Below are 25057 nucleotides of genomic sequence, written 5' to 3'. Positions count from 1 at the left end.
ACAGGAGCATGTGTGTTTGAGGTTCAGAGGGAATATGGGTAGGACAAGGTATTCCATGCAGCCTTCTCTAGTCCTCAGGCGGTAGACAGCATATGAATTCCCATGGCACTTAGCATATATGTCTCTTCAGGGGGCCATCTTTGGGCCTGTGTATCCCATTTGATCATAACAACAACCTCTGAAGTAGGTGATATTATCTACCCCTCCTCCTGCCTTTGCTATTAACAGACACATTGAAATGACTTGTATGAGTTACACGCACAGCCCAGGAGAGCAATGCTGGACCTCAGACCAGGCCCACATTATATCTGTAAGTCATTATTCTAATTAGTGACTTCCCCTGCTGCCAGGGACTTACTAGATTGCTTAACTGAACTAGTGACTCTCTGAAGGGAGATGTAGGCTGTTTGATTTTCCAGGAAGCACATAACACAGACTCCATAAAAGGGTTGACATGTCAGCTTGGACAGGACTCAGCTTACTCGGTGACTTAGGGTGGTGCTGAGAGCTGGAACCTCACAGGTTCCTGGCGATTTGACCAGACACTAGGGTCCACACCTCTGCGGTTGAAAACCACCTCCACCCCCATGCTAACTGGCCCAACTGCTCCAGCCACGGCCTCACCAGCACTTCACCCACTGCTCTGGGCTTGGCTGATGCTCTCTGCCCTACTTGGGGGACAGCTCCTGTCCCAGTGCTGCCTTCAAGTGTTTTAGAGGATCTATGAAAGAGAATGGACATTCGAAACTGCTAGAAGTGACAGGTTTTTCTTAAAAATGTTGTTTTGTCAAATGCTGCTTTTTGATCTTGTTGCTCTGGCTCTTGGCGTGTTTTGGCCAGTGTCACATTTTCTTCTAGACAGGTTCTCTGTAGTGGGCAATCCAGCTCCTGGATTGGCTGAGTTTCTGGGAGCACAAAGATGCTGGTGCAAATGTGGGTCCAATGAACCTTTTACAGGCAGCAGCTGAGAACTGCCTGTGCTGTGTGCAGGGCCGGGCGGCCACATCAAAGTCCACACGCATCTTGACTCTTTTTCACTTCTCAGGTCTCGTTAACCATTGTTTTAAAACAATACTTTTGGGGTCTATTGATTTAGCTATCTTCAGTTATTTTAGTAAAACCTCCAATTTCAGTTGTTGCCTGCCGTGGTAAACATACACTTCGTAAGCAGCCAAATTTCTCAGTGTGTTTTTCACAAAGTCGATTTTCCCCTCCATCCTTCATTTCCTCCAATTTATTCCTTTGCGTCAACTCTCCTGAAACTGAGCAGAGAAGTTGTGCCATCGGGTGGGGTGATAAGTTTGCAGCCACCACACAGGCTGTGTCTGTCATTTAATCTTCCAACAGTTGAGTCCATTTTATAGAAGAAGGAAATGGAAACAGTAAGTAACTTGCCTGAGGCCACATAGCCAGTAAGACTGTGATTCAGAGATTTAAAAGGTCTGTGTCTAAAATCTACTGCTTGCTTAGAACAAAGAGGCCATGAGGGTCCTAAACTAGTTGATAGGAGAAACTGCCTTCCTGCCTCACTTCTGCCCAACTCAACTGTGACTTTGGACAAATGATGAGTTTCTCTGAGCCACAGTTTCCTCATCACTATATTGGGAGCCAAAGGTTTGGTGGGCTGGTTGGACTAGTGTGGTAGCAGAAGCAAGTCGTTCTTGCTGTGAAGTGAAATAAGGCTGAAGTAGCGTGGTGCAGTCACTCCATAATAAGCCTGGCAAAGAGCTCTGCTGGGAGCCTCCTGTAGAACAAGGGGGCCAGAAATGGAGGGAGAAGATGAAGCAGGTTATGCAGAACAGGCAGAGTAGGGGGTTGAGACGTGCCTGAAGGAGGGTAAGTCGTGCTCCACAATGTGGAAGCGTATGATGGTGATGAACGCACCTCCTGAGGAGTGGATGTCTTGGGAGTTTCTGCCAGGGACTCTCTGCAGGGGAAGAGTATTTCTGCCATGTGCAAGCAACCCTCTGAATTTCATAGAAATCTGTGTGTGTGTGTACACATGTGTGGGGGTGCCCACAAGGACCTGGCTTTGCACACTTGTTAACCCATGTGTTTTCCTTAAATTAAGGTGAAATTCACACAATGTAACATTAATCATTTTTAAGTGTACAATTTAGTGGCACGTAGTACCTTTATGGGCTTCCCTGGTGGCTCAGATGGTAAAGAATTTGCCTGCAATGCAGGAGACTCCCATTCAATCTCTAGGTTGGGAAGATCCTCTGCAGAAGGGAATGGCCCTCCACTCCAGTATTCTTGCCTGTAGAATTCCATGGATGGAGGAGCCTGGCCGGCTACAGTCCGTGGGGTCGCACAGAGTCAGACATTACTAACACTTACACTTGACTTCTTTTCAGTACATTTACAATGTTGCACAACCACCGCCTCCGTCAAGTTACAACAGATATTGTGTGTACTTCCTAAAGGGTCTGTTCTGTGACAGTATTTGTGAATGGCCTTAGGTCATCCTGATTTTGCCTACCTGCCCGGAAGCCTCCTTCCCCCATCTGCCTGTATTGCGTGTTTGGCCAGGGAGTGTAGTTCAAGTATTCAGATTCTAAATATGTTTGCTAGTTATGATTTAACTCCTCTGTGTAGTGTGGCTGCCTCAGGTGGGCATGGAGAAAACCAGCGTTTCAGGCTTAATTAGAGGGTAGTTCCTGAGTCTTCTCTTGCTGTTTGTCCCTAGTATGTTAGAAGTCTGTATGTAAAGGTGTCTGCCAATGAGAGACTTTAGTCATCATCAGGCTCTTCCTCCGGAGAAGGCAATGGCACACCACTCCAGTACTCTTGCCTGGAAAATCCCATGGACAGAGAAGCCTGGTGGGCTGCGGTCCATGGGGACGCTAAGAGTTGGACATGACTGAGCTACTTCACTTTCACTTTTCACTTTCAGGCACTGGAGAAGGAAATGGCAACCCACTCCAGTGTTCTTGCATAGAGAATCCTAGGGACGGGGGAGCCTGGTGGGCTGCCATCTATGGGGTCACACAGAGTCAGACACGACTGAAGTGACTTAGCAGCAGCAGCAGCAGCAGCCTCTTTCTCACCCTCAAAGGCAAAGAATGTAGGTCTTAGTCCACAGCCAAGGAAAATGGTGTTTCCTCTGGATTTGGCCCATCCATAACTCCTAGTTCTACGTTGGCACCCTCACCCACGGGAAGCCCAGGTGACCTGCATCCACAGTGCCCAAGGGTCCTCTGCAGCTCAGGTGTTGGAAGGGTAGGAGGGCTGCTCCCCTGGAAGTGTCAGGCCTGCATTGAAATTATTCATGCCTGCACAGAAATAGTTAGCCCTGGGCAAAAACTAGTCCCCTGTGATAGAGGGACCACAGCATTGGGCAGAGTCCCTGAACAGTCTTCAGGGGCTGCAGAGATGGGGCCAGTTCAGTTCAATTCAGTCGCACAGTCATGTCTGACTCTTTACGACCTCATGGACTGCAGCACGCCAGGCTTCCCTGTCCATCACCGACTCCTGGAGCTTGCTCAAACTCATGTCCATCCAGTCAGTGATGCCATCCAGCCATCTCATCCTCGGTCATCCCCTTCTCCTGCCTTCAGTCTTTCCTAGCATCAGGGTCTTTTCCAATGAGTCAGTTCTTCACGTCAGGTGGCCAAAGTATTGGAGATGGGGCCAGTGAGTGGTAAATCCTTCTGTACTTACTTTGGCCAGGGGGTAAGGAGTGAAACTCCATGTATGGCTTAAATCCAACTAGGACTTACTTTAAGCTAAGTATGGGGTCGTGTGTCTGCATAGAGGAGAGGTAGGTGCTGAACTAAACCAGTTTTGGAAAGAGGGAACAAGCAGGAAAAGGATGTTGGGTAGACAGTCAATGATATCCTCCATAGATAGAATAGTGTAGAATAAGTAGAATAAGTGTCAAGACAATGGAAAAAAGGTGGCAGTGAAAAACAATAGCAGGAACTAAAATACTGGAAGAATCACTCAGTCTGAGGCTTTGCTCCTTAGAGCTCACCTTATTGTTTAGGAAGATGGGTTGGACAGGCAGTTGGATTCTGGGCAGAAAGTGGTAACAGCAACTTGAAAAATTCACCTGTTAGTGGAGAATTCAAATGCTTTACCCACTGTCTCCAGCTTTGTAGCTGGTGAAGGAGGGGCAGGCCTCTGTGATCTGGCTGCAATTGGCTCTTCTGACTTCACCTCCCACATGCTTTCCTCATTCATTCAGTGAGACTTTAAAAGCAGCTACTATAAGCCAGACTTTGAAGAGTTGTCCTCTGCCCTCAGGGAGTCCTGCGAAGGATACAGATTTAAAATGAAAAGAAAAGAGGCAATCTATTACAATGTAAGAAATGGGATGACAGAACAGGGATGACAATGGGATGACATTGTGTTACAGAGGGACCTTAATCTGAATTGCGGGTTTGAAGAAAGTTTGTTGGACCAAGAGATTTTTAGACCAAGGTTTGAAAGGTGAGTGTGAGGTACCCAGGTGAGGGATGTGGAGAAGGGACAACAGGCTGACTGGGCAAGTGGTTGACTTATTTTGTGTTTGATGTTGATACTGAGGCCTTCCAGAGTTCTGGTTTGATCCTGATTGAGTTGTGATGTCTTTTCATGAGATGGTGAACCTAGGAGGACTTGAAAATTTGAGGAAGAAGAAATGACTTCATTTTAGAAATGTGAAATTTCAGATGCATCTGGTTCAGCCAAAAGGAGACTTCCAGAGCTGAGTCAGAGGCAGAGAACTTCTCCAGATACACTTTTCCATTGTCAACATCTTGAACTTAGTGGGCCCAAAATTGGTCTCATGCATTTTCTCCCTAATGTGCTTCTCCACCCTCAGTCTTCCTCATCGTTTGTAAAAGTCATTACCTATCCAGCTGCACACACTGAACCCTGGATTATCCCAGAAGCCTCCCCAACCGTTAGCTCCACATCCATCACCCAAACTTGAGTCTAATTCCAGAATCTATGTAGAATCCACCATTTCTCTAGCTATCAGCTGCTTCCACTTAATCTAAACCACCATCTTCTCTCACCTAAATTATTATTATACTGTCTCTCCTTATACTCCTGCCCACCTCATTCATTCACCACAAAGCAGACTGAATTGCCTTTTTTTAAAAAAAACAAATTACAAGACACTCAGTCCATAACTTTCCGTTGTAGTAAGCTCCACGGATCCAGGCGGGCTCCCTCTCCAATCTCACCTTGTCTTGCTGGCCTTTCCTGCGTTAGCATCTGTCAGGGCTTTCCTGCCGTGGGCCTTCTGCCCCTGCAATCATGTATCTGGCTCCTCAACACATCCCTCAGATCCCAGGTTAGACATCACTCCCTCCACGAGGTCTTTTCACACCAACCAGGCTAAAGCTGGTCATCCTGCTTGCCCGCTCTCCTGGCTCTTTTCCTTCTCAGCATATCCCAGTTTGCATTCATAATCATTTTTGTCCCAATTTGTTAAATACCTGACTCAGTGCCTCTCATTTATATATAATCTGGCTGCCTTGGGTCTTAGTTGCAACATCCAGGAACTTTCATTGCGGCGAATGGACTGTTTAATTGTGGCACGAACTCAGTTAGTTGCAGTGTGCTGGGCTTAGTGCTCAGCTGCGTGTGGGGTCTCAGTTCCCTGACCAGGGATCAGACCTGCATCCCCTGCATTGCAAGGTGGATTGTTAAGCACTGGACTGCCAGTCCAGTGGTTATTTATTAATTTTTTGGCTGCACTGGGTCTTCCTGGTGGTGCACAGTCTTTCTCTAGTTGTGGGGAGCCAGCTTAGTTGCCCCAAGGCATGTAGGATTTTAGTTCTCCAACCAGGGATCGAACCCGTATCCACTGCATTGAAAGGCAGATTCTTAACCACTGGACTACCAGGGAAGTCCTTGGTATTGATACATTGGATCCACACCCCCCACCCTTTTATTTATTTACTTGGCTGTGCCATGTCTTAATTGAAGCACTCAGGATCTTTGATCTTCATTGCAGCATGCAGGATCTTTAGTTGTGGCATATGGAATATAGTTTCCTGACCAGGGATCAAACCTGGGCCCCCTGCATTGGGAGAACAGTCTTGGCTACTGGACCACCAGGGAAATCTCTTTCTCCCCTTTTGATAACAATTTTTAAAATAGAGTTCTCCTATACTTATCTTCAAATGAATAGGTAACATAACCACTCTGTAAGTAAGTAAAGTCTCTCAGTCGTGTCCGACTCTGCGACCCCATGGACCGTAGCCTACCAGGCTTCTCCCATGGGATTTTCCAGGTAAGAATGAATACTGGAGTGGGTTGCCATTTCCTTCTCCAGAGGATCTTCCCCACCCAGGGATCGAACCCGGGTCTCCCACATTGTAGGCAGACGCTTTACTGTCTGAGCCACCAGGGAAGTCTAACCTCTCTGTATACATAATTTTAAATCAGTGTTACAACCTGGCAGTAGTAAGAAGGAGAAATAAAAGGAAAGTAATTCATAATAAAAGCATTTATGTCAGTATTAAATTCCTAAGTTCCCAGGGCTGAGTACTTCAGAAATCATAATGAAGTCATCAGGTGAACAACTGTAGCAATAACGCCAAAAGTTCACTAACAGGGTTGTGTTTTAGTGGCAGTTAGGGTACTAGAAGTAGTATTGCCAGTGGTGCACAATTTTCTGTAGTGGTAAGCAACTCCTGTAATGTTTGAACAACACCAAGGAAATCTACCTTTGTCTCACATGCAGCAGAGATAGGTCCCAGAGTCACTCAGTGCCTAGCAAGATGCACTCATCAATCATGCGGGACCCAGGACCAGTTTTCATTACACAGGTCAGGTAGCACCCTGGCTCCCAACCCCTAAATGCTGGTAGGGTTCCCACATTCATGTGGACAATCAGAAATAACTCCTGCATGTTCCCAGTGTCCCCTGAACCTGCAGGAGTCCTGCCCTAGTGGGGAAGCACTTGCCTCTGCCGTACGGTGAACTCCACGAGGGCCGGGTACACGACGGTTTCTCGTTGGAGCACAGGGTTTTAGCACCTAGTGGGTAGTATTTGTTGGAATAGATGAATGCATGACTATTCTATCAATGTGAAATTTGTACCGAAAGAAGTTAGAAAAGGAACACACTGCCCAGAAGTGTGACCTGACATTGACCATCCTTCTGCCTGCCTTAGGCCAGCTGACCTCTGTTTTAGTGAAAGAGACTTGCAATTATAGCTCCAGACAATGTAGAATTGCAGCTCTAAATCCTTTACAATGAAGGAAGTCATCTCACCACGCACGAAAGAAATTGCACTGCCTCTGAAGTTGTGGTTTGTCTTTTTTTGGAAAGTCAGGCTTGTCTTGTTGAAGAGCTCAAAACACTTGACCAGCTCTCTCATTTATCTTAACATGTGTATGCTATATTTATTCTCCCCTCACAGATGGGGAAATGAAGCTTGCCGAAGGGCCATATTTAGCTAAGTCTTGATCCCCTGCCTTGGGGGGTCAGCTTAGATAAAAACAGTACCCTAAAACTCAATTTTTATTCGGTAGTTTAAACCTCCACCCACATGAAATCTGTTACTAGGGCTGCTCACAAGGGTAAAAAGTGTTAGTGTGAGCGTGTCTCACCATGTGATGTGGCAATCTAGTTCAGTCCTCTCCTTCTAGAGATGAGGAAGTACAGGTTCATGAGACGTGGTTAGATAACGGCACAGTCCATGCTTCAGCTGGTTGTCTTTCTGCTACCACATATTTACATTTCTCTCTTTTTCTCTCCAGCTAACCTAAACAGGAATTACAACCAGTCAGGCAGCCAAAAGCAAGATAATAATGGAAAAGAAGCCAAAGATCTAGTTCACTAGCTCCTAGATAATTAGTAAATTAACTGGGAAATGGATTTATTCTAATCAAAATATATGAAGATGACAGTTGCTTAAAGTTAGAAGCTGAGCCTTCAATTTTAAGAACTCTTTCGCCAGGAACTAATCAGGCTTATGATAAGTAAACACCATTTCACAGCTGAACAGAAGATGTTTTTAAAAAAGGGAAGGAGGGAAGTAGGGAGGGTGGAAGAAAAGAAGAAAGGAAGGAAAAACGATGTTAAGGAAGTAAAAAATTTTTTTAAGTTTTTGAAAAACAATGACCTTTTAGGAATTTCTAGCACTTAAAAAAAATTCTCCCTAAATTTTATTTAGTCCAATAAACTCATCGTCAATGCATTCTGAACCAAACTTACCAAAATACTCCTCCAAAGAACCCAACCCAGCTTCCTTGAAAAAGTTATTTTTAAGGGGCTGAAAAGTGATATTTCAAAAAGTGACATGAAATCGACAAAAGAACGACACAAAGAAGATGAGGTTTCATAGACTGCTATTACCAAGAATTATAGAAATGTTGATAATTTGTAAGATTTCTGACAAAATACTTTTCATCTTCAGAAGCTAGCTTCAGTCCATGTGTCCTCCTGGCTTTAGTGTGGCACCCTTTGGGGGATGGAGTGGTTCAGGAGCCATGCCTGCTACCTATTTTGGGCTTCTCACCAGAAACAGATGTTTCAGATGGAGATGACTACTCCTTCATTTACCACAAGCCACCAGTTGTCAGGGACATTCTTACTCAGTTGCCTTACATTTTATATATCTTGAAGTAGTCAGAAGCTGTTTTAGACTTTAGAAGTCTGGGACTTGACTGTTAAAAGAATTATTCAATTGTGGTCCCACTTCGCATTATAGATTGTTGAAGAGGAAAACGCTTACAGGTTTTGATAAATAACTATTTTCTAAATCAAAGTAACATCCTGGATTATTCAGAAGCATAATATATTCTTATAGCACTTTATAGTCTTCAAAGCACTTGTCATTGATAATCTCCCATTTTACAAACTAATAGATGAAAGCTCTAAGAAATAAATGATTTGACGAAGGGCACATGCTAACACGTCACATATGTTCCAATCCTCCCCCGCCCCCCCCCTCCCCCCCGCCCCGCGTAAGGGCCAACTCAAATGCCACCTCTTCTAAGAAGTCTTTTCTTAGCGCCTCCTAATTACTGCCCTTGGTTTTCACCACTTTCTGACTTGTAATATAATGTCCGCATAGGTTTGTTTCCCTTGCTGTGAACTCCCTAAGAGCAAAAACTGTTATAAACGTTTTTGTCTCTTCTCCATCAATTCTTCCTCCTCAGTGCCAACCTTAGCATGTTCTCTCATCAGCACCACAGTTTCTTCTGTTCTAGGCTATGGCTTTGAGGTATGCAAAGTTCTAGTGAGGTACCTGGGCACACCATGGGTGTTGTTGCTCATTCAAGCTCGTTGCGACATTTTTAACATGCAGATGTCTTATGAGCATTTTGCAAATGTTTATAAAGCGTGTTATAAGTTAGAAATGGCTGGCTCTTGTCCTTACTTCATTTCCCTGATGGTTGCACATTCTGGACACATGTAGGTGCTTACTAATGTCTTTTTGATTAAGCATTTATATGTTCACCTGCTGCAGTTTACACTTTTCTTTCTCCCATTGCTGTATCTATCTTTTTCTGTATTCATGTCTTGAATTCCCAACTAAATATGAGCTCCAGAGGGGATGACTCTTTCTTTTATTTGTGTGTACATGTCCTTGGAACATCTTTGCTAATTTTCAGTGACCAGTATATGATAGAATACCACAAAAACCATGGCAGAGGCTACACCACCCAATGTGAGTGGTTTGCTTAAAGTACATATTTTGGATATGTAGTTTAAGTAGGTGTACACATTCTAAAAACTTGTATTTTAAAGAGAACTCACTAAAGTGGGAGGGAGCACTCAGGTCCCCACAAAGGGAACCAAGGTGGTGCAGAAGTGGGCACCCTGAAGAACACTGCTGGCTGAGCTGGGCGGTAAAGGCGTCTTCTGACTGGTGGCCAGTTCTCTGTTGCACCTGATTGTTGTGCACCAGTTCTCTGTTGTGTCCTCTCAGAGCATGTTTCACTGGTCTCACTGTCTTGGGCTCTTGTCAGATCGTCAGCTGTGGTACTGTTGAAGGGTGAAGCCTGTCATCCTCACAGGTCGAGCGCTCTTGATGAGCACGGAGAGTCTAACCCATCACTGAGCTACCAGAACCCACTGTGAGGAAATGGATCCCACTGGTCCTCAGCCAGCTGCTAAGAAACTAAAGCTTTGACTAAGCAGTTCGGCAATCCTGTTGACCAAGTTCACCATTGTTTTTCAGCTTTTGACGTAAGACACTTGTCTTTAATACGCTGAGAATATTTCAATTACCAGGCTGCAATATTTAAATATCTACCTTAAAAAAAATTTTTTTGGACTAAAATATGATTAACTTGTGAATTAGGAGGACACGAGAATGGACTTTGAGGAATTAGGACTTTTAAAAGAAAGGGCAGTTCCGCATTTAACTTTCTTTGTGTTGTCAAATTTTAAATATATAGCTGGGGAGGAAAGGGTTACATGCATCAATTTATTTATCCCCAAATCTAAAATTGCACATTGTGTTTTCTCAAGATACTGCACAGTGGATGTAAACAATTTTATATGATGCATGGTACAGTATGCACAGGGAATCATTTTTTTTTAATTTGTTATCTATTATTAGACTTCTAATTACTTAGGCTAGATGGAAGCAGAAAGATTTCATTCTGATAATCACTACCAATGGTTTAGCTGGAGATTATAGGCAGAAGTTTATATTAGATAGTTCAGACTTAAGTAACATTTCTTTCCAAGGAGTTCTAAACACAGTAGTCTTTTTTTTTTTTCAACCTCAGTTCTTCATATTTTAACTTTTGTAACAAAAATCTAGAATTTAGCAAATCTAGAAATGATTAGTCTAGGTTCCTTCCTTTGTGCCCACGTCTCTCATTGAGGTTATGAAAAGAATGCTTGCAGTAGACTTATGTGCTATAGAATATTTGGATGAATGTTTAGCATTTCTAGAGAACTTTCCATTCAGTTACTTTTTGTCTTCCCTCATAGCTCAGTTGGTAAAGAATCTGCCTGTAATGTGGGAGACCTGGGTTCGATCCCTGGATTGGGAAGATCCTCTGGAGAAGGAAAAGGCTACCCAACCCTGGAGAATTGCATGGACTGTATAGTCCATGGGGTCACAAAGAGTCGGACATGACTGAGCGACTTTCACTTTCACTTTCAATACCCTCCTCAAGAAAGAGTGCACGTTCTGTTTCCCTGATGAGATACATTTCTCATTTTAAAAATCTAATTTGATTTTCTTGAAAAATATATAATTCTTTTGGGGGGTTACATTATAAATAGTCTTAAGGCTCTTGAGTCCCCAAATGACTAATTAGTACAGTAATAATACACCATTCTCTTATAGTAATCTGAAAATTATACTGTCCTCAAGAGACCTCAGTTTCATTTGTGTGTTTTGATGCCAGGCTAGAAAATTTGTGTTTCTCACTAGAAGAGTTTCTTCCCTGTGGTTGGAGAGAGAGATGCAGAGCCAGAACTGATATGGGATTGATGGGACCCTGTGTGGATGGCAGAGAGTAGGAGAACCAGTTTCCCGTGAGATTGAAGAATTTATGTTAAAGCATTGAAAGAATTTTTTATGTGCCTGGCACTCTACTGAGTGCTTTAATTGCGTTATCTCATTTATTCCTCATAATCCTATGAGACAGTATCCTCATTTCTAATTCTGTGAAAACTAGATCTCAAAATATGGTGGAGGAAGAATTTGTAGCAAGAACCCCACCCTCCTTCCCTGACCATGCTGTGGGCAAGTTTGCTCAGGAACAGACAGCTGCTAGGTAGAATGCTAAGATCAGATGCTGTCCCTTTAATTCTCCTTCTTAACATGCAGTTTGAAATTGGAGTAGAGTACAGAAAGTATACTTAATGCAACAGATTGTACTATTTAACACTCAAACTGATGTTTGTTCTTGCTTACCTAGTTTTTTTATTGGGGTATGTGTTTCTGCTGTTCAGCAAAGTGAATCAGCTGTGTGTATACACATAGCCCCTCCGTATTGGACCCCCATCCCACCCTCTCGGTCATCTCAGAGCCCTGAGCTGAGCTCCTTGCCCTCTATAGCAGCTTCCCACTAGCTATCCATTCTACGTGAATGGACTCAAACTGATTTTTAAAACATGTTTTTTATAATCATCCTTTTGTAACTGACTGGGGTGCCAACAGGTTTCACACCCATTCTACTTGAGCTCATCATTAGTAACTTCTTAACACTAGAGCTCTGCTTTTGAAACCAGTTAGAAGCCTCCACTTTTAAAAACAAATGTTCAAGAAGACTGGGGGTGGCATTTCCCGTCTTGTCCCGAGCCAACACCTGAGAAATCTTTCAATACCCTTGGCCCCAGACTGCACATGTGCCCTTAGAAAGCACTGCAAAAAACCAGAAGGGTTAACTCCAAAGTCAAGAGTTTGAGATAACAATATGCTTGAGTGTAACACTGTAGTAAGAAAAATGTCAGAAGATGACATGAAAGGAAAATCGTCCCATGAGAGAAATACTACCACTGAAACTCCTAGTGGAAGATATTTTTAATACGCCTTTAGTTCCACATTCATGCAGTTCTAGTAGTGAAGGGTCATTTAAGAGGGGTGGCAGCTTAGGCCAAAAATAAAATTTCCTTGAAACCAGATGAGAGGCTCGCCGTGACAAAAATGGAATCCTGATTCTGCTCACTCCCTGGAATGTAAGCAAGCAGAATTTTGTGTCCTAGGAAATAACCTAAGCAAACAGGATATTCACTGCCTTTCGTGATGGAGAGATGTTAAAACAGCCATTGATAGTGCAGCTCTTCTGTAAAATATGAAGCAGCAGTTTAAAATTGTATGTCTGTCAAAAGGTTGAAGGCAAAAGGAGAAGGTAGCAGCAGAGACTGAGATGGTTAGATAGTATCACTGACTCAATGGACATAAATTTGAGCAAACCCAGGAAATAGTGCTTCCCAGGTGGCGCTAGTGGTAAAGAACCCACCTGGCAATGCAGGAGATGTAAGAGATGCGGGTTCAATCCCTAGGTTAGGAAGATCCCTGGAGGAGGGCATGGCAACCCACTCCAGTATTCTTGCCTGGGGAACCCCATGGACAGAGGAGTCTGGCAGGCTACAGTCCATAGGGTCGCAGAGAGTCAGACACCACTGAAGTGACTTAACACACACACATGCACATATATATATAATCACACATGTATACTCATTATATATATGTGAATCACTTTGTTATACACCTGAAACTAACACAGCATTGTAAGTCAGCTACACTTCAGTTTAAAATCATATGGCAGTCTAGTGTGTTCTAGTCTGGCACCAGCTCCAAGACATGCTGAAAGGTGCAGAACAACATGGATTGCATGGTCTCTTCTATGTACAGATGTTTAAATACATACAGCTGTAGGCATATACATGCACAAAAAACAACAGAAAAGACACATCTGAAAAATCTACAGTTCAGGAAAGGAATGGAAACTGGGGAGAAAGAAGGATTTTGTAGATTTATTCCATATGTTTCTATCTTTAATTTTTCACACAAACATGCACATGTAACATACACACAATTAAGAAAACTATATTAACAGGGAAAACAAAGATTTAAGGTCTCAGTGAAGATGTATAGTGGTTAAGGCATGGATTCTAGAGTGAAGCTGCCAGTGTTTGAATCCTGTTTCCTTTACTTGCTTATTATGCTTCCTTACACAAGTCATTTAACTTGGGCGCCTCAGTTTACGCAAATGCAACAGAGAGAGTGGTTGTAGTTGTCATGTAGCTGTTACAAGAATTAAATAAGTAACAGGAGAGAGCATATTTGTATGTTTACATAGTAACATTCAGTATATAATATTAGTTATTATACATGACTATACCTAGATATTTAGCCACAATCAATTCTGTGTGCAAACTTTTCAGGTAAAGATGCTTCCAGTGAGAACTGTGGTCATAACAATGTATTTTCTCAAAGTTTTCCTGTAGTTGTTAATGATATCGTCATGTTTTTACCCCCCTGGTGTTCAGAACTTCTAAAAGAAGAACAGCAAAAATGAGTGGAATTATGCTGTTTGATGTAGAATGCCATACATTTCATTTGTGGAATAGTCCCGACCATGCTTTTTTGACCATCTAATCTAATGTACATATTTATTAGTAAATTCACAGTGATGGAAATAATGAGGTTTTTCTTTCTTCCTTAGGAAGACTATGATCGTCTGAGGCCTTTATCTTACCCAATGACTGATGTCTTCCTTATATGCTTCTCTGTGGTGAATCCAGCCTCATTTCAAAACGTGAAAGAGGAGTGGGTACCAGAACTTAAAGAATACGCACCAAATGTACCCTTTTTATTAATAGGAACTCAGGTATGTATGCTTTGATTTTACCTGTTCAAGAATAACCTTTCTGGCCTGCCTCGTGATGTTGCTCTTAGATGATGGCCCCAAGGTTTAGCAAATGAGATACATGTTTAATCTTAGTTGTTAGTTATAATAAATTCTGTCACACTTTTGGGAAAGGTAGTGTCAAAAGAAAACAATCACTATATTAGTCCATTTTAAAAATCAAGTTCCTTTGTAATTTTTTTTTTATATGTGGGGGTTAAATGGTACTACATGTTTTATCTTTAAAGACTGACGCTATTATGGGATGTTATCAACTTTTCTTAACTAGATTGATCTCCGAGATGACCCCAAAACTTTAGCAAGACTGAATGATATGAAGGAAAAACCTATATGTGTGGAGCAAGGACAGAAACTAGCAAAAGAGGTAATGCAACCTTTACGGAATTTAAAAATAAATGTAAATGAAGCTAAGGTAGTAATAGAAGCAAATATTTATTGTGCGTTTACCATATGCCAGGCACTGTGCTGAGTGTTTTACATGCATTCAATCATTTAATTGTTGCATCAGCTTGGTGAGGTCGATTGACCAGTTGCTCTGAAGGAGAAAACAGAGGCATGGCAATGTCAGATAACTTGTCAGGTAGCTTGTAAGGTCCTGCAGGTAATAAATGGCAGAGTTGAGTTCAGTAAAGACCTGACTGCAGCCTTCAAACCTGTGCTACACTGCCAACAATATTCTCCTAATAAGTCATGTCTAGAAAGAGGTGTCAGAAAAGAGGGCTTCTTAATCAGGCCCTGTCTTCAGTGAAGACTCATGGAGTAGGCTGTGGAGTGCAATTGGAGGGCAATTTAAATCTGCAGTTAAAAAACAAAAAATTATGGCTAGGTAGGAGAGGAAATGTGTTGCAGTCTTTTTATGAAAGGTGGAAAATATTATCATTCTAAAAATATAACTCTGATGCACAAAATGCCTCCTAACTTAGAGTCTTCCTATCCCCAAAGAAAGGCATACTTTTTTCTCCATTTGGCCATAACGTTATTGGATTCTATTTTTAGATGTTATGACTTTAATAGGACTTTTGTGGAAATGGAATCTAACAAGGTCTTTTTAAAAACACTATCAAGAGGCAGAAAAAAGCAACAAAACTTTTTGGAGGATAGTGTTTCCTAAAGCAAAAGAGAAATAGTTTCACTAACAAGTCACTTTAGAAATTCCAAGTAGTAAATTCTGTCATCTTGGGAGAGAAGGAATTTCTAAATGTCATAAAGGTAAAAGTCATAAATGAAAACACTGATGATTTAACTACATAAAAACTTAATACATCAAAATGTCAGAAATAAAGTTAAAAGTCATTTAACAAACTTGACATTTATGGCAGAAAAATGGATTAATATCCTTAGTGTTCAGGAGCCCCATTGCATATGGATTAATCAGAAAAAGACAAGTATACATATGTTGGGAATTATATATATATATATATGTGTGTGTGTGTATGATATATATATTCATATTATATATATATATATTCATATTATATATATACATATATATATGTGTATGAATATATATATATTCATACACTCCAATAGGAAAAGGGTCTCAGATTCTTCAAAAAATGCAGATTGCCATCAATGATAAGATATACGTTCATACTCCTTAGTGGTCAACTGTAAGTTCAATTTCCATCTATAAAACTGGCAAAAACACTGTCCCAGCAGGACAAGGGCTTCCCTGGTGGCTCAGACGGTAAAGAATCTGCCTGCAATGAGGGAGACCTGGGCTGAATTCCTGGGTTGGGAAGATTGCCTGGAGAAGGAAATGGCAACCCACTCCAGTATTCTTGCCTAGAGAATTCCACGAACAGGAGCCTGGCAGGCTACAGTCCATGGGGTCGCAAAGAGTCGGACACCACTGAACGACTAACACACAGTGGGGCAAGGAAGTAGGTACTCTGTTGTTTTATTGGTCATTGAGTAAAAGCAGCCCCAGCAACATGCAAAAGCCTTAAAGTCATGAATGCTTTTGATCAAGCAATTCCATAGGTAAGAGTGTATCCTAAAAAAATTATATAGGATGTGCTTAAAGAGATGGCCATAAAGTTGCTGCATTGTTTGTAACAGCAAAAACCACAAAATCCTGCACCTATTAAAATTTTATACTAATATACCTATTACAATGTTCATGCTTATTATATAGTTTAAGGGGGAAAAATGGTTGCAGAACACTATGACCCCATTTTTAGACCTGTCAGCAGCATTTGGCACAATTGGTCCCTTCCTGAAATGCTTTGACTTGGCTTCCTTGAACGCCCTCTCTTGGGCTTTCTGCTCTCTCGTTGGCCTCTTCTCCTTCTCCTCGTCTCCCTGTCTCTGAATGTTGGAGAGTCCAGGGATCAGCCCTCAGCTTCTTGGATGTCTTTCTTTCTATATCCACACTCAGTCCTTTAGGACTGTTGAGCTTCTATCAGTTTTGTGGTTTGAACAATCTACTACTGAGCTTCCCAAATTCCCATCTGCAGCCTGGACTTCTAGACTTGGTAGTCCAACTTTTCCTCCAACAAGTCCATCCTGGTGGTAAGCATCTCAAAATTAACACATCCAATACAGAATTCCCAATTTTATCCTCCAGGCTTGTCTTCCCAGTTACTCAGGTTAAAAACCTTGAAGTCACACTTGACCTTGTTCTTCCTCTCATACCATACAGTGAACCCTTCAGCAAAACCTGTTTTGTTTTGTTTTTTTTTTTTTTTTGCTTTCGAATATATCCAGAATACCTATGTTCCTCACTGTCCCCTCCTTTGGCAGCCTGGTCCAGGCTCCTTCCCTCTCTGCCTGGATTAACTGGAACAGCTTCTCACTCACCCTTCTGCTTCTGTCTGTGTCTGTCAACCTGTTCTCAACACAGCAGCCATTGAGTCTTTAAAAATAGAAGCTGCATTAGCTCACTGCTCTGTGCACAATCCTCCAGTGGCTCCCCAGCTGACTTTGAATAAATAAAAGCCCCACTGTGGCATCCAGGCCCAGCCACCTCTGCCTCCTTCATTGTGCTCCAGACACACGGCCTCCATGCTGTTTCCCGTTTTCGGCCTCCAGGCCTTTGCCCTTTCACTGCTTCCTCTGCCTGGGAGTCTTCTTGATGTAGACATTGTTCATCCTTTCCTTTTAGATGTCTGATCCAGTATCACTCTCTCAATGAGATCTTGCCTGACCTGTCTCCCTCCCTATCCCCATGGACTTATACAGTCCATGGGATTCTTCAGGCCACAATACTGGAGTGGGTAGCCGTTCCCTTCTCCAGGGGATCTTCCCAACCCAGGGATCAAACCCAGGTCTCCCACACCGCAGGCGGATTCTTTACCAGCTGAGCTACTAGGAAAGCACTTCCTTTTAGATCTCTGCTCCAATATCACTCTCTCAATGCGATCTTGCCTGAGCTGTCTCCACTCCCTATCTCCTTCCCCATTTTTCTCCAAACCACTTCTACCTCTGTATTTATTAATCCATGGTCTTCTTCCTCTAAAATACATTTCATTGAAAGTTGCATAGGGACTTAATTTTGTTCTTGTTGTAGGAAGGAACAAATTCCTTCCTCTGATTTGGCAAATCAGTGCTCTGTTAAGTTTTCGGTGAACGTATAGACGGATGGATGGATGGGGCCCCTCTCAGAGTAGAAGCCAAAGTCCTTACTCGAAGTCACTATCTTGAGGCTACCTCACTGACCTCATCTCTTGCCACTGCCCCTTCTCACCCTCTCCCCTGGCACTCTGGCTTCTGTCCTGCCCCCTGAATGTTCCAAGCATGTTCCTCCATCAGGGATCTTTACGTCCGTGGCTCTGTAGGCCTGGAAACCCTGCCAGCAGGTATCCCTCACTGCTCAGACTTTACCTTGTTGAGCAGCTTTCACTGACCATCACCACCACTGTCATCTGCACCCTCTCCCTCCCTTTTTTTTTAACCCATAGCATGTGCTACCATCTCCTCTATATTCCTCATGTGTTCCTCCCCCAGTAGAACTTAAGCAAATGTAAGCATCACACAGCAGGGGTTTTGCTCTTTTGCTCAGTTCATAGGTGATTCCCAGCACCTAAAAACAGTGCCAGGCATATAATGCTGCTGCTGCTAAGTTGCTTCAGTCGTGTCTGACTCTGTGCGACCCCATGGACAGCAGCCTACCAGGCTCCTCCATCCCTGGGATTCTCCAGGCAAGAACACTGGAGTGGGTTGCCATTTCCTTCTCCAATGCATGAAAATGAAAAATGAAAGTGAAGTTGTCAGTCATGTCCGACTCTTAGAGACCCCACGGACTGCAGCCTACCAGGCTCCTCCGTCCCTGGGATTTTCCAGGCAAGAGTACTAGAGTGGGGTGCCATCGCCTTCTCAGAGGCATATAATAGGTATCCAGTAAACATCTGATGATTTAAAGAATTTTTCAGAGAAAGTCTGAAAGGATATACACTAATATTTTAACAGTTAGCTATCTCTAGGGAATCATAAATATGATTTCATTCTTTTTGCATTTTATGATTTTCCTTATAATGGTATGTTTGTGTGGTACCAGTTATAAAAAAAAAGATTTTATATATTTGTGATTTTTTTTTCTCCCTCCCAGATAGGTGCGTGCTGCTATGTGGAATGTTCAGCTTTAACACAGAAGGGATTGAAGACTGTTTTTGATGAGGCTATCATAGCCATTTTAACTCCAAAGAAACACACAGTAAAAAAAAGAATAGGATCAAGATGTATAAACTGTTGTTTGATTACGTGAGAAACATCTTCAGTGGCCAAGGAAACTGTACATTTCTCTCAGAAAGCATATGAAATGCTACAGCTGTACCCAGACCTCTTATAATGAAGCAGTTTAAAACTTGAAAGGAAAAAAAAAAACCAACCCTGTCCTCAGAATTCTATAAAAGTTCATTAAGAATGTTTCTTAAAGGTCCAAGAAGCAGCAAACAGCATCTGAAGCCACAATCTATTATAAATACTTTATTTCAACTAGAAGGTACAATCTCTCAGGGGTTTCATAGTTTAAAAAGCTACAATCACATCATGTAACAGTAAAAAACAGTGCTGTTAAGTGGAACTGCCTGGCTTAGACCATATACATTTCTGCACAGTCTTTATGGAATCTGCACAAAGAAATCTCTTCTCCCTTTGCTCCAATTAATTGTTCTTGTATGTGAGTTTCTTTCTATTCCAGTATATCCAGAGTGGTGAAATAACAAGGCCAGCCACGTAGCCAAAGGTTGCTCCAAGCGTGCAGGAGATGGGCCATTCCTGAGGAGAGAATGTATGAGATCAAAAAGAACAAATGTTTTATTATTACTTGAGCACAAGTGTAACCTAAATATTTCTATATTAAAGCTTAACGTGCTTTCTTAAAGAATGCCAAAAGTGTAATAAGGTCATAACTGCATTTATCATGAACACTAAAAATGTACACATTTTAGTTAATGTGCGTTCAACTGTAACAAGGCTTCTGGCGATTGTAGATTTAGTTTGATGCTCCCCAGACTGCATGAGATACATGCTGAGATTACAGATTAAAAACTTTGGGTCAGACTTTGTCATAATCCTGGACTCAGCTCAGCTCTCTGAACTAGTTGGTAGGTTTTTAATTTCCACATTGGCTTGTATATCAAATGAGACAAAAAGTGTGTATGCTGACCAAACCACAAGAAACTTTAAATCATGTAAAGACAAATGACCTAGAATTCAAGCATGTTACATGGAATTTATAACAAAGCACCTGCTTTCATAATAAAACTGATGTCACCTTTCAGACATAGATATTGAAACCACAGTAGAAGTTACAGAACTACAACTTAACGTACACATCTACAGTATAAGTTAAATGACGTGCTGGCTTCCAAATACCCATTTTTCTCCAGTCATGTTACATTTCATAATATTACCTCTAGCCAGAAGTAAATAACATTGATTTATTGATCATCCGTGAGCAGTGCATGGTGGTCCTAAGGTGAAAGGTCCTGCTTTAAAAAAAATTTTTTTTCATGTTTATCTGTGAAGCTCATTTGGTATACTGGAGCCATTTCTAATTTTTCTCTAGGGAAACAGGCCGTATAACTGTGTTAGAGGTGAACCATCTTAATGATAGTTCTGTTACCTAATTAAGCTTCCTTGTTTGGTCTGCTGTTGATCTACCTTAGTCCAAATGCCATGCAACAGACAGTGTGTTAGGCAAAGATTCAGTGTGAACAACTGATGCAGTTCAGAGAAGCATAATCTAATACATAATTTCACCCCCCCCAGTCTTTCCTACATTTAAACTTGCTGTTGTCTAAATTATGATTTATGTCTTTGGTGAGCTTCTGTTAATTTCCATGATTTGAGCTTATAGCTATGTCTATTGCACAGATTGGGTAATGGAACACTAAACTTTTATACTTGAAAATGACAGCCTTAAATGCTCATAGCAGTCACAAATTTAGGATGTATTGTCTTGTATGTGAGCTTTGTAGAGGTTTTTTTAAAAATACAAGCATCATCTTCCCCATTGAAGAGTGGAGAATCTACTGGATAACTGGTCAGGAGCTTTCTTTCCTGAACTGGACAGTGGATATCTTCTTTTTCCCAAGAAGCAGTGGTTCGTGTTAAGTATCATGGCCTTATGTATGCTCAAATGGAATCTGATGTAACTTTCTCATTTAATTTTGGTCTGCTATTTTTAGATAGAACTGAAAGAATTGTATAACTCAATTAGTATATTAGCCAAGTTGTCCAACACATGATATAAAGGAATTAAGACAGTAAAGTATTATATATTTATTTCCAGCTTGCCTTTGGGGATTTGATGGGAATTTTTTCTTCCTCAGTTCACATATCTGAAACTCTTCACACTTGGTTTCCTAGCCAATAAAGTTAAAATCTAGAATTTGCCCTGCCCTAAGAGAAATGGACTAGGAATCTAGAAACACAAACTCTAGTGTCATCTGTTTCTTGATTGGGCCTCATTTTTCTCATCTTTTAAATATGGATTCTAATATCTCTTCCTATCAACTGCTATGATTTTCTTCTTTCTTACAGTAATCACTGTTGGACATTACCTTTTCGGCTTCATGTTCTTAAGATGGTAAAAATCCTGTATATAGATTACTAGAACTCTAAGCAAAGATGATTGTATCATCTGAACCTGAGGTGCCTTAGGTACTCTACTGACCTTGATGGGGTTTGGAGTTTCCCATTGCTTATGAAGAGCCTTTTCATTGCTTTGGTTCTTTAGTATCTCTCTCTCTCTCTCTCTTTTTTTTTTTTTGCAAAACCCTTTCAGCCACTTTAACTAAAACCAAAGATTTCTTTTTTTCTGTTTATAAACAGATGATAGAAAAGTTGCCTTATTTTCAGAAGCATGTCTTCATTTAAAATTTAGGTTTCCACAGAAATTCAGGCTAATCACTGGAACAACATAGTGAAATATCTGGAAAATAAAATACTTCAAAAATATCTTACTGACATGAATTTTGCTAGTGAATGAAAATACAGTGCTTCAAATAAGATCATGTATGAATGAACTCAAACTTAGTTAAGTTTTTTTGCATGTAAGTAATCAGTTTGAAGTCCTTAAACATAGTTTTAGGGACTTCCTGACATCTTATTTAATATTTTGCTTATATCCTTATTCAATCTCTAAAGGTACATTTTAGGTTAGCCTATGTTGAATTATCATATTTCCAATAAGTAGAGCCTGAACTAATGGTTTTTATTGTGAACTATCTTAGTTACTTTAGGCATTGCTTCCATTTGATTTTAATTATTCAGTTTACGTACCAAATTGAATACTCGTTTGTTGGTTGTTGCTTTTTAAGTGATTGTTACTTTAACAGTGTCCCATCTCAACACATGGGGTTACAAATAAAATAATATGCATAGTTTACTACCTATGTAAAGTATTGAACTTCTTACCTTAGTAGTTTTTATTTAACACTCTATGTAAACATTTGGACTAACACTCGATTTTCCTGTGTTTCTCATCGCTGTGAGCTTATGCATCATCGGCCAATTGTGAGCACCTGCACTTTGGTAAAGAGCACATTGTCAAAGTATAAGGAGAATCATAATCCCTCATGAATCCAGCCAGATTCCAATTTGGGTTACTAAGTTCTATTTTAATCACTTTGTAATTTCAGTGTGGCTCTTTGTTTCCAAACACAAAGATAGATTTACACACACATTCTTCAAATAGCTGCCATACCTCACCTCCAGTGGAATGCCAGAAATGAAGTAAATATGAAAAAGTTTAAAAGTTTTGCCTAAAGAGGGGTTAAAGTTTGAAACACTTGCTATTCAACATCTCAAGGAATCCATGCCATCAACAAATCAGAATGTTGGACTAGCTGTGGACACTGTTTGCTAGTGACAGGTCACACTCTCCTGCTTGATTGTCCTTAAGTAAGTAATCCTTATCTGTAACACAGTCATTTTTAACAAGAGATTTTCTTTATATAAGGGCAAACTTTCCTGATTTTTATAAACTGAGATAGGGATGGCACAGAGACTATTGGAGGGAGTTGAGGTCGGGGAGGGGCGGGAGGCTGCCAACAAACAACCTTTCCTCAAACGGTTTGCTACTAACCTTCTTGTAACTGCTTTAAAACAATTTAAAAACTATCCTGTGGCAACAGATCATACTGAATTGTCAAACAAGCCTAGATTTGTCACGTATTTTCATAAATAGACTTTGAAGTTTTCCATTTAAAAGTATCATCTCACATATGGAGATGTTTCTGTTTATCGTTCCTCATACTACAAATAGGATTAAAAACACACACACGGTATCTATTGAACAGACAATTCAACTCCGTTGCTATAAACATGTCTCCAAATGATGGTCGTCTGAGATGGAGCTATATAATTATCTTGTTTTGTTTAAGGAAAGTAGAAAACTCAAAGACATTCATGTAAAAGTCACAAGTGTTTATCACCAAAAGACCATCTTTTTATCCAATTTTTTATAAATGTAAAATTTTTTTTTAAAAATCACTAAATAAAAGAAAACTTTCTATCGCATAACAAAAGATAATATAGTGCAATTGGGTAAAATTACTATAGTTACTGTCAAAAAGAAAAACTAAAAAAATAAGTAGCTACATCATGTGAAGAAAGTACCCTGCTTTAGAGTACTACTATTATCCTTGCTCGAAATCAAATAATTCCTTATGTGTCTCAGCACTTGAAAAGTCAGTGTTCGCTTAAAATAATCAGCATTAACAAAGGCCTGATACATAGGATCTTAGTACATGGTACTAGCAATAGGTTATTTTTCTCTTAGAAAGAAAACAATTTCACCCTAATAAGCTTTAAAAAAACTTTTAAAATAATACAGATATGTGTTTTTCTGTTAGAAAAATGACTATTATTGCTGCTTGAAAGACACTTCAAAATTACATTAAGCTTATTTCTACACAAAGGCCACACTACATTCTTCTGATCAGGCACTGCTATAAAACTCTGCTTTACATTTTTGGAAAGGAAAATGTACTAATACAGAGTTTGAAAGCATGTTCTAAGTAGTAGAGAATAGTATTCTCTGTGTATATATGTGTGTGTATATATATATTCTGAATAACTTTGCTTACACCGAAAGTAACACAACATTGTAAATCAACTATACTTAAAAAAAAAGTTAACAAAACTATGACCCTAGGCAAGTCGCCTAACCTTTCTGTGCCTTGGTTTCTTATCTGCAAAATGAGGATCACTGTAAAACGCACCTCACAGGGTTACTGTAATGACCAAATGAGGTAATGTCCTATGTGGTACTTACAATCATACCTAAAACATAGGTCTGGCACATAGGACAAGTGACCAATCAATGAGTTATAACTGATAATCTTTCAGCTCATATTTTTAAATAGGCACATATGAAGTAAGCTGTAATTACAATCTGCAACCCTATCATTCCTCAAATACACCATCTCTACAGCTATTTTTTAAAGTATTTCTAAAAAACTACACCTACCTATATATACTAGACATTTCTATCATTTTTAAGAGTCTCCATTTGAATGGCTCTATTCATTCAAAATTATGTATTGAGAGCCCCTACTATAAATCAAGCAATTAAGGGGCAAACTAAGATTATTTTTTAGATAAATTTTAATAACACAAACTTTAAAAAATGTGTTGCAATATAATTTTTGGAGAGGTATGTGATATGAGAGATCTCAAGGGAAAACTGACTAATCTGCAGATCAGAAAACCTAGAAATACTTAGAACAACTCCACTCTTTCAGATAAACAACGAAGATAAAACCCAGGCAATTCTAAATTTCACACAAACTGCTTTTTAATATGTTTTATCATGCTTACCATAGATTTACATTTGCATGACTGATAGAATTGATCTTTCAAAACCTACTTACTTTCAAACTTCAACTGGTTTTAAATGATCATTTATATTTTCCTCTGAATTTCATTTTAAATGATGTGTTTTTCCAGATGTCCTTCAAGTAGATGCTACTGTCTGGTGTGAGAATACATGACCAGATGGATCTACTCATCTGGGTACGTTTCTCTGGTTGGTTGTAGCTCAGAGTTGGTTGGTTCAGAGTTGGTTGTAACTCTGCCCTGAGCCATGTATATCTACCACTCTCCCGTGACTAAGAACACAGATTTAGGAAGAGCTATTTGTGGAGAGGGCCACAGTCTCCAGGCTGGAACTTCTTGTCAAAGTGATGATATAAGGTCCCTGCCAGGACCATGCAAATGAGTTTTACCTTAGCCAGCACTCCTCTATCACATGAAAGTCCTACTAGTATATCATCTTCAGTATCATTGCCCTACAATGAACCTACCTTTTAAATCCC

General features: G+C 40.6%; 2 protein-coding genes across 4 annotated transcripts in view; one reads left to right on the top strand and one right to left on the bottom strand.

Annotated features, from left to right (window-relative positions):
- Nucleotides 1-22125, top strand: part of RHOQ (ras homolog family member Q) — a 40273-nt gene extending 18148 nt beyond the window's left edge. The window contains exons 3-5 of one of the 2 annotated variants that reach the window (XM_043918101.1): nucleotides 14088-14252; nucleotides 14560-14655; nucleotides 18845-22125. In XM_043918101.1, the coding sequence (XP_043774036.1) occupies nucleotides 14088-14252; nucleotides 14560-14655; nucleotides 18845-18877 (294 nt within the window). In that variant the 3' untranslated portion in view covers nucleotides 18878-22125. Of the gene's footprint in view, nucleotides 1-14087; nucleotides 14253-14559; nucleotides 14656-18840 lie in introns of both variants that reach the window. The other variant, XM_043918100.1, reaches the window with a different exon arrangement.
- Nucleotides 19203-25057, bottom strand: part of PIGF (phosphatidylinositol glycan anchor biosynthesis class F) — a 30394-nt gene continuing 24539 nt past the window's right edge. For both annotated transcript variants that reach the window (XM_043918098.1, XM_043918097.1), the window contains exon 6: nucleotides 19203-19508. In XM_043918098.1, coding sequence (XP_043774033.1) covers nucleotides 19395-19508 — 114 coding nt within the window. In that variant the 3' untranslated portion in view covers nucleotides 19203-19394. The remainder of the gene's footprint in view (nucleotides 19509-25057) is intronic.

Source organism: Cervus elaphus, chromosome 11 (genome assembly GCF_910594005.1).
Source record: "Cervus elaphus chromosome 11, mCerEla1.1, whole genome shotgun sequence".
In the NCBI taxonomy this organism is placed as follows: Eukaryota; Metazoa; Chordata; class Mammalia; order Artiodactyla; family Cervidae; genus Cervus; species Cervus elaphus.
The sequence above is the reverse complement of the archived record's forward strand: the minus strand, read 5'-3'. Positions and strand labels throughout refer to the sequence as shown.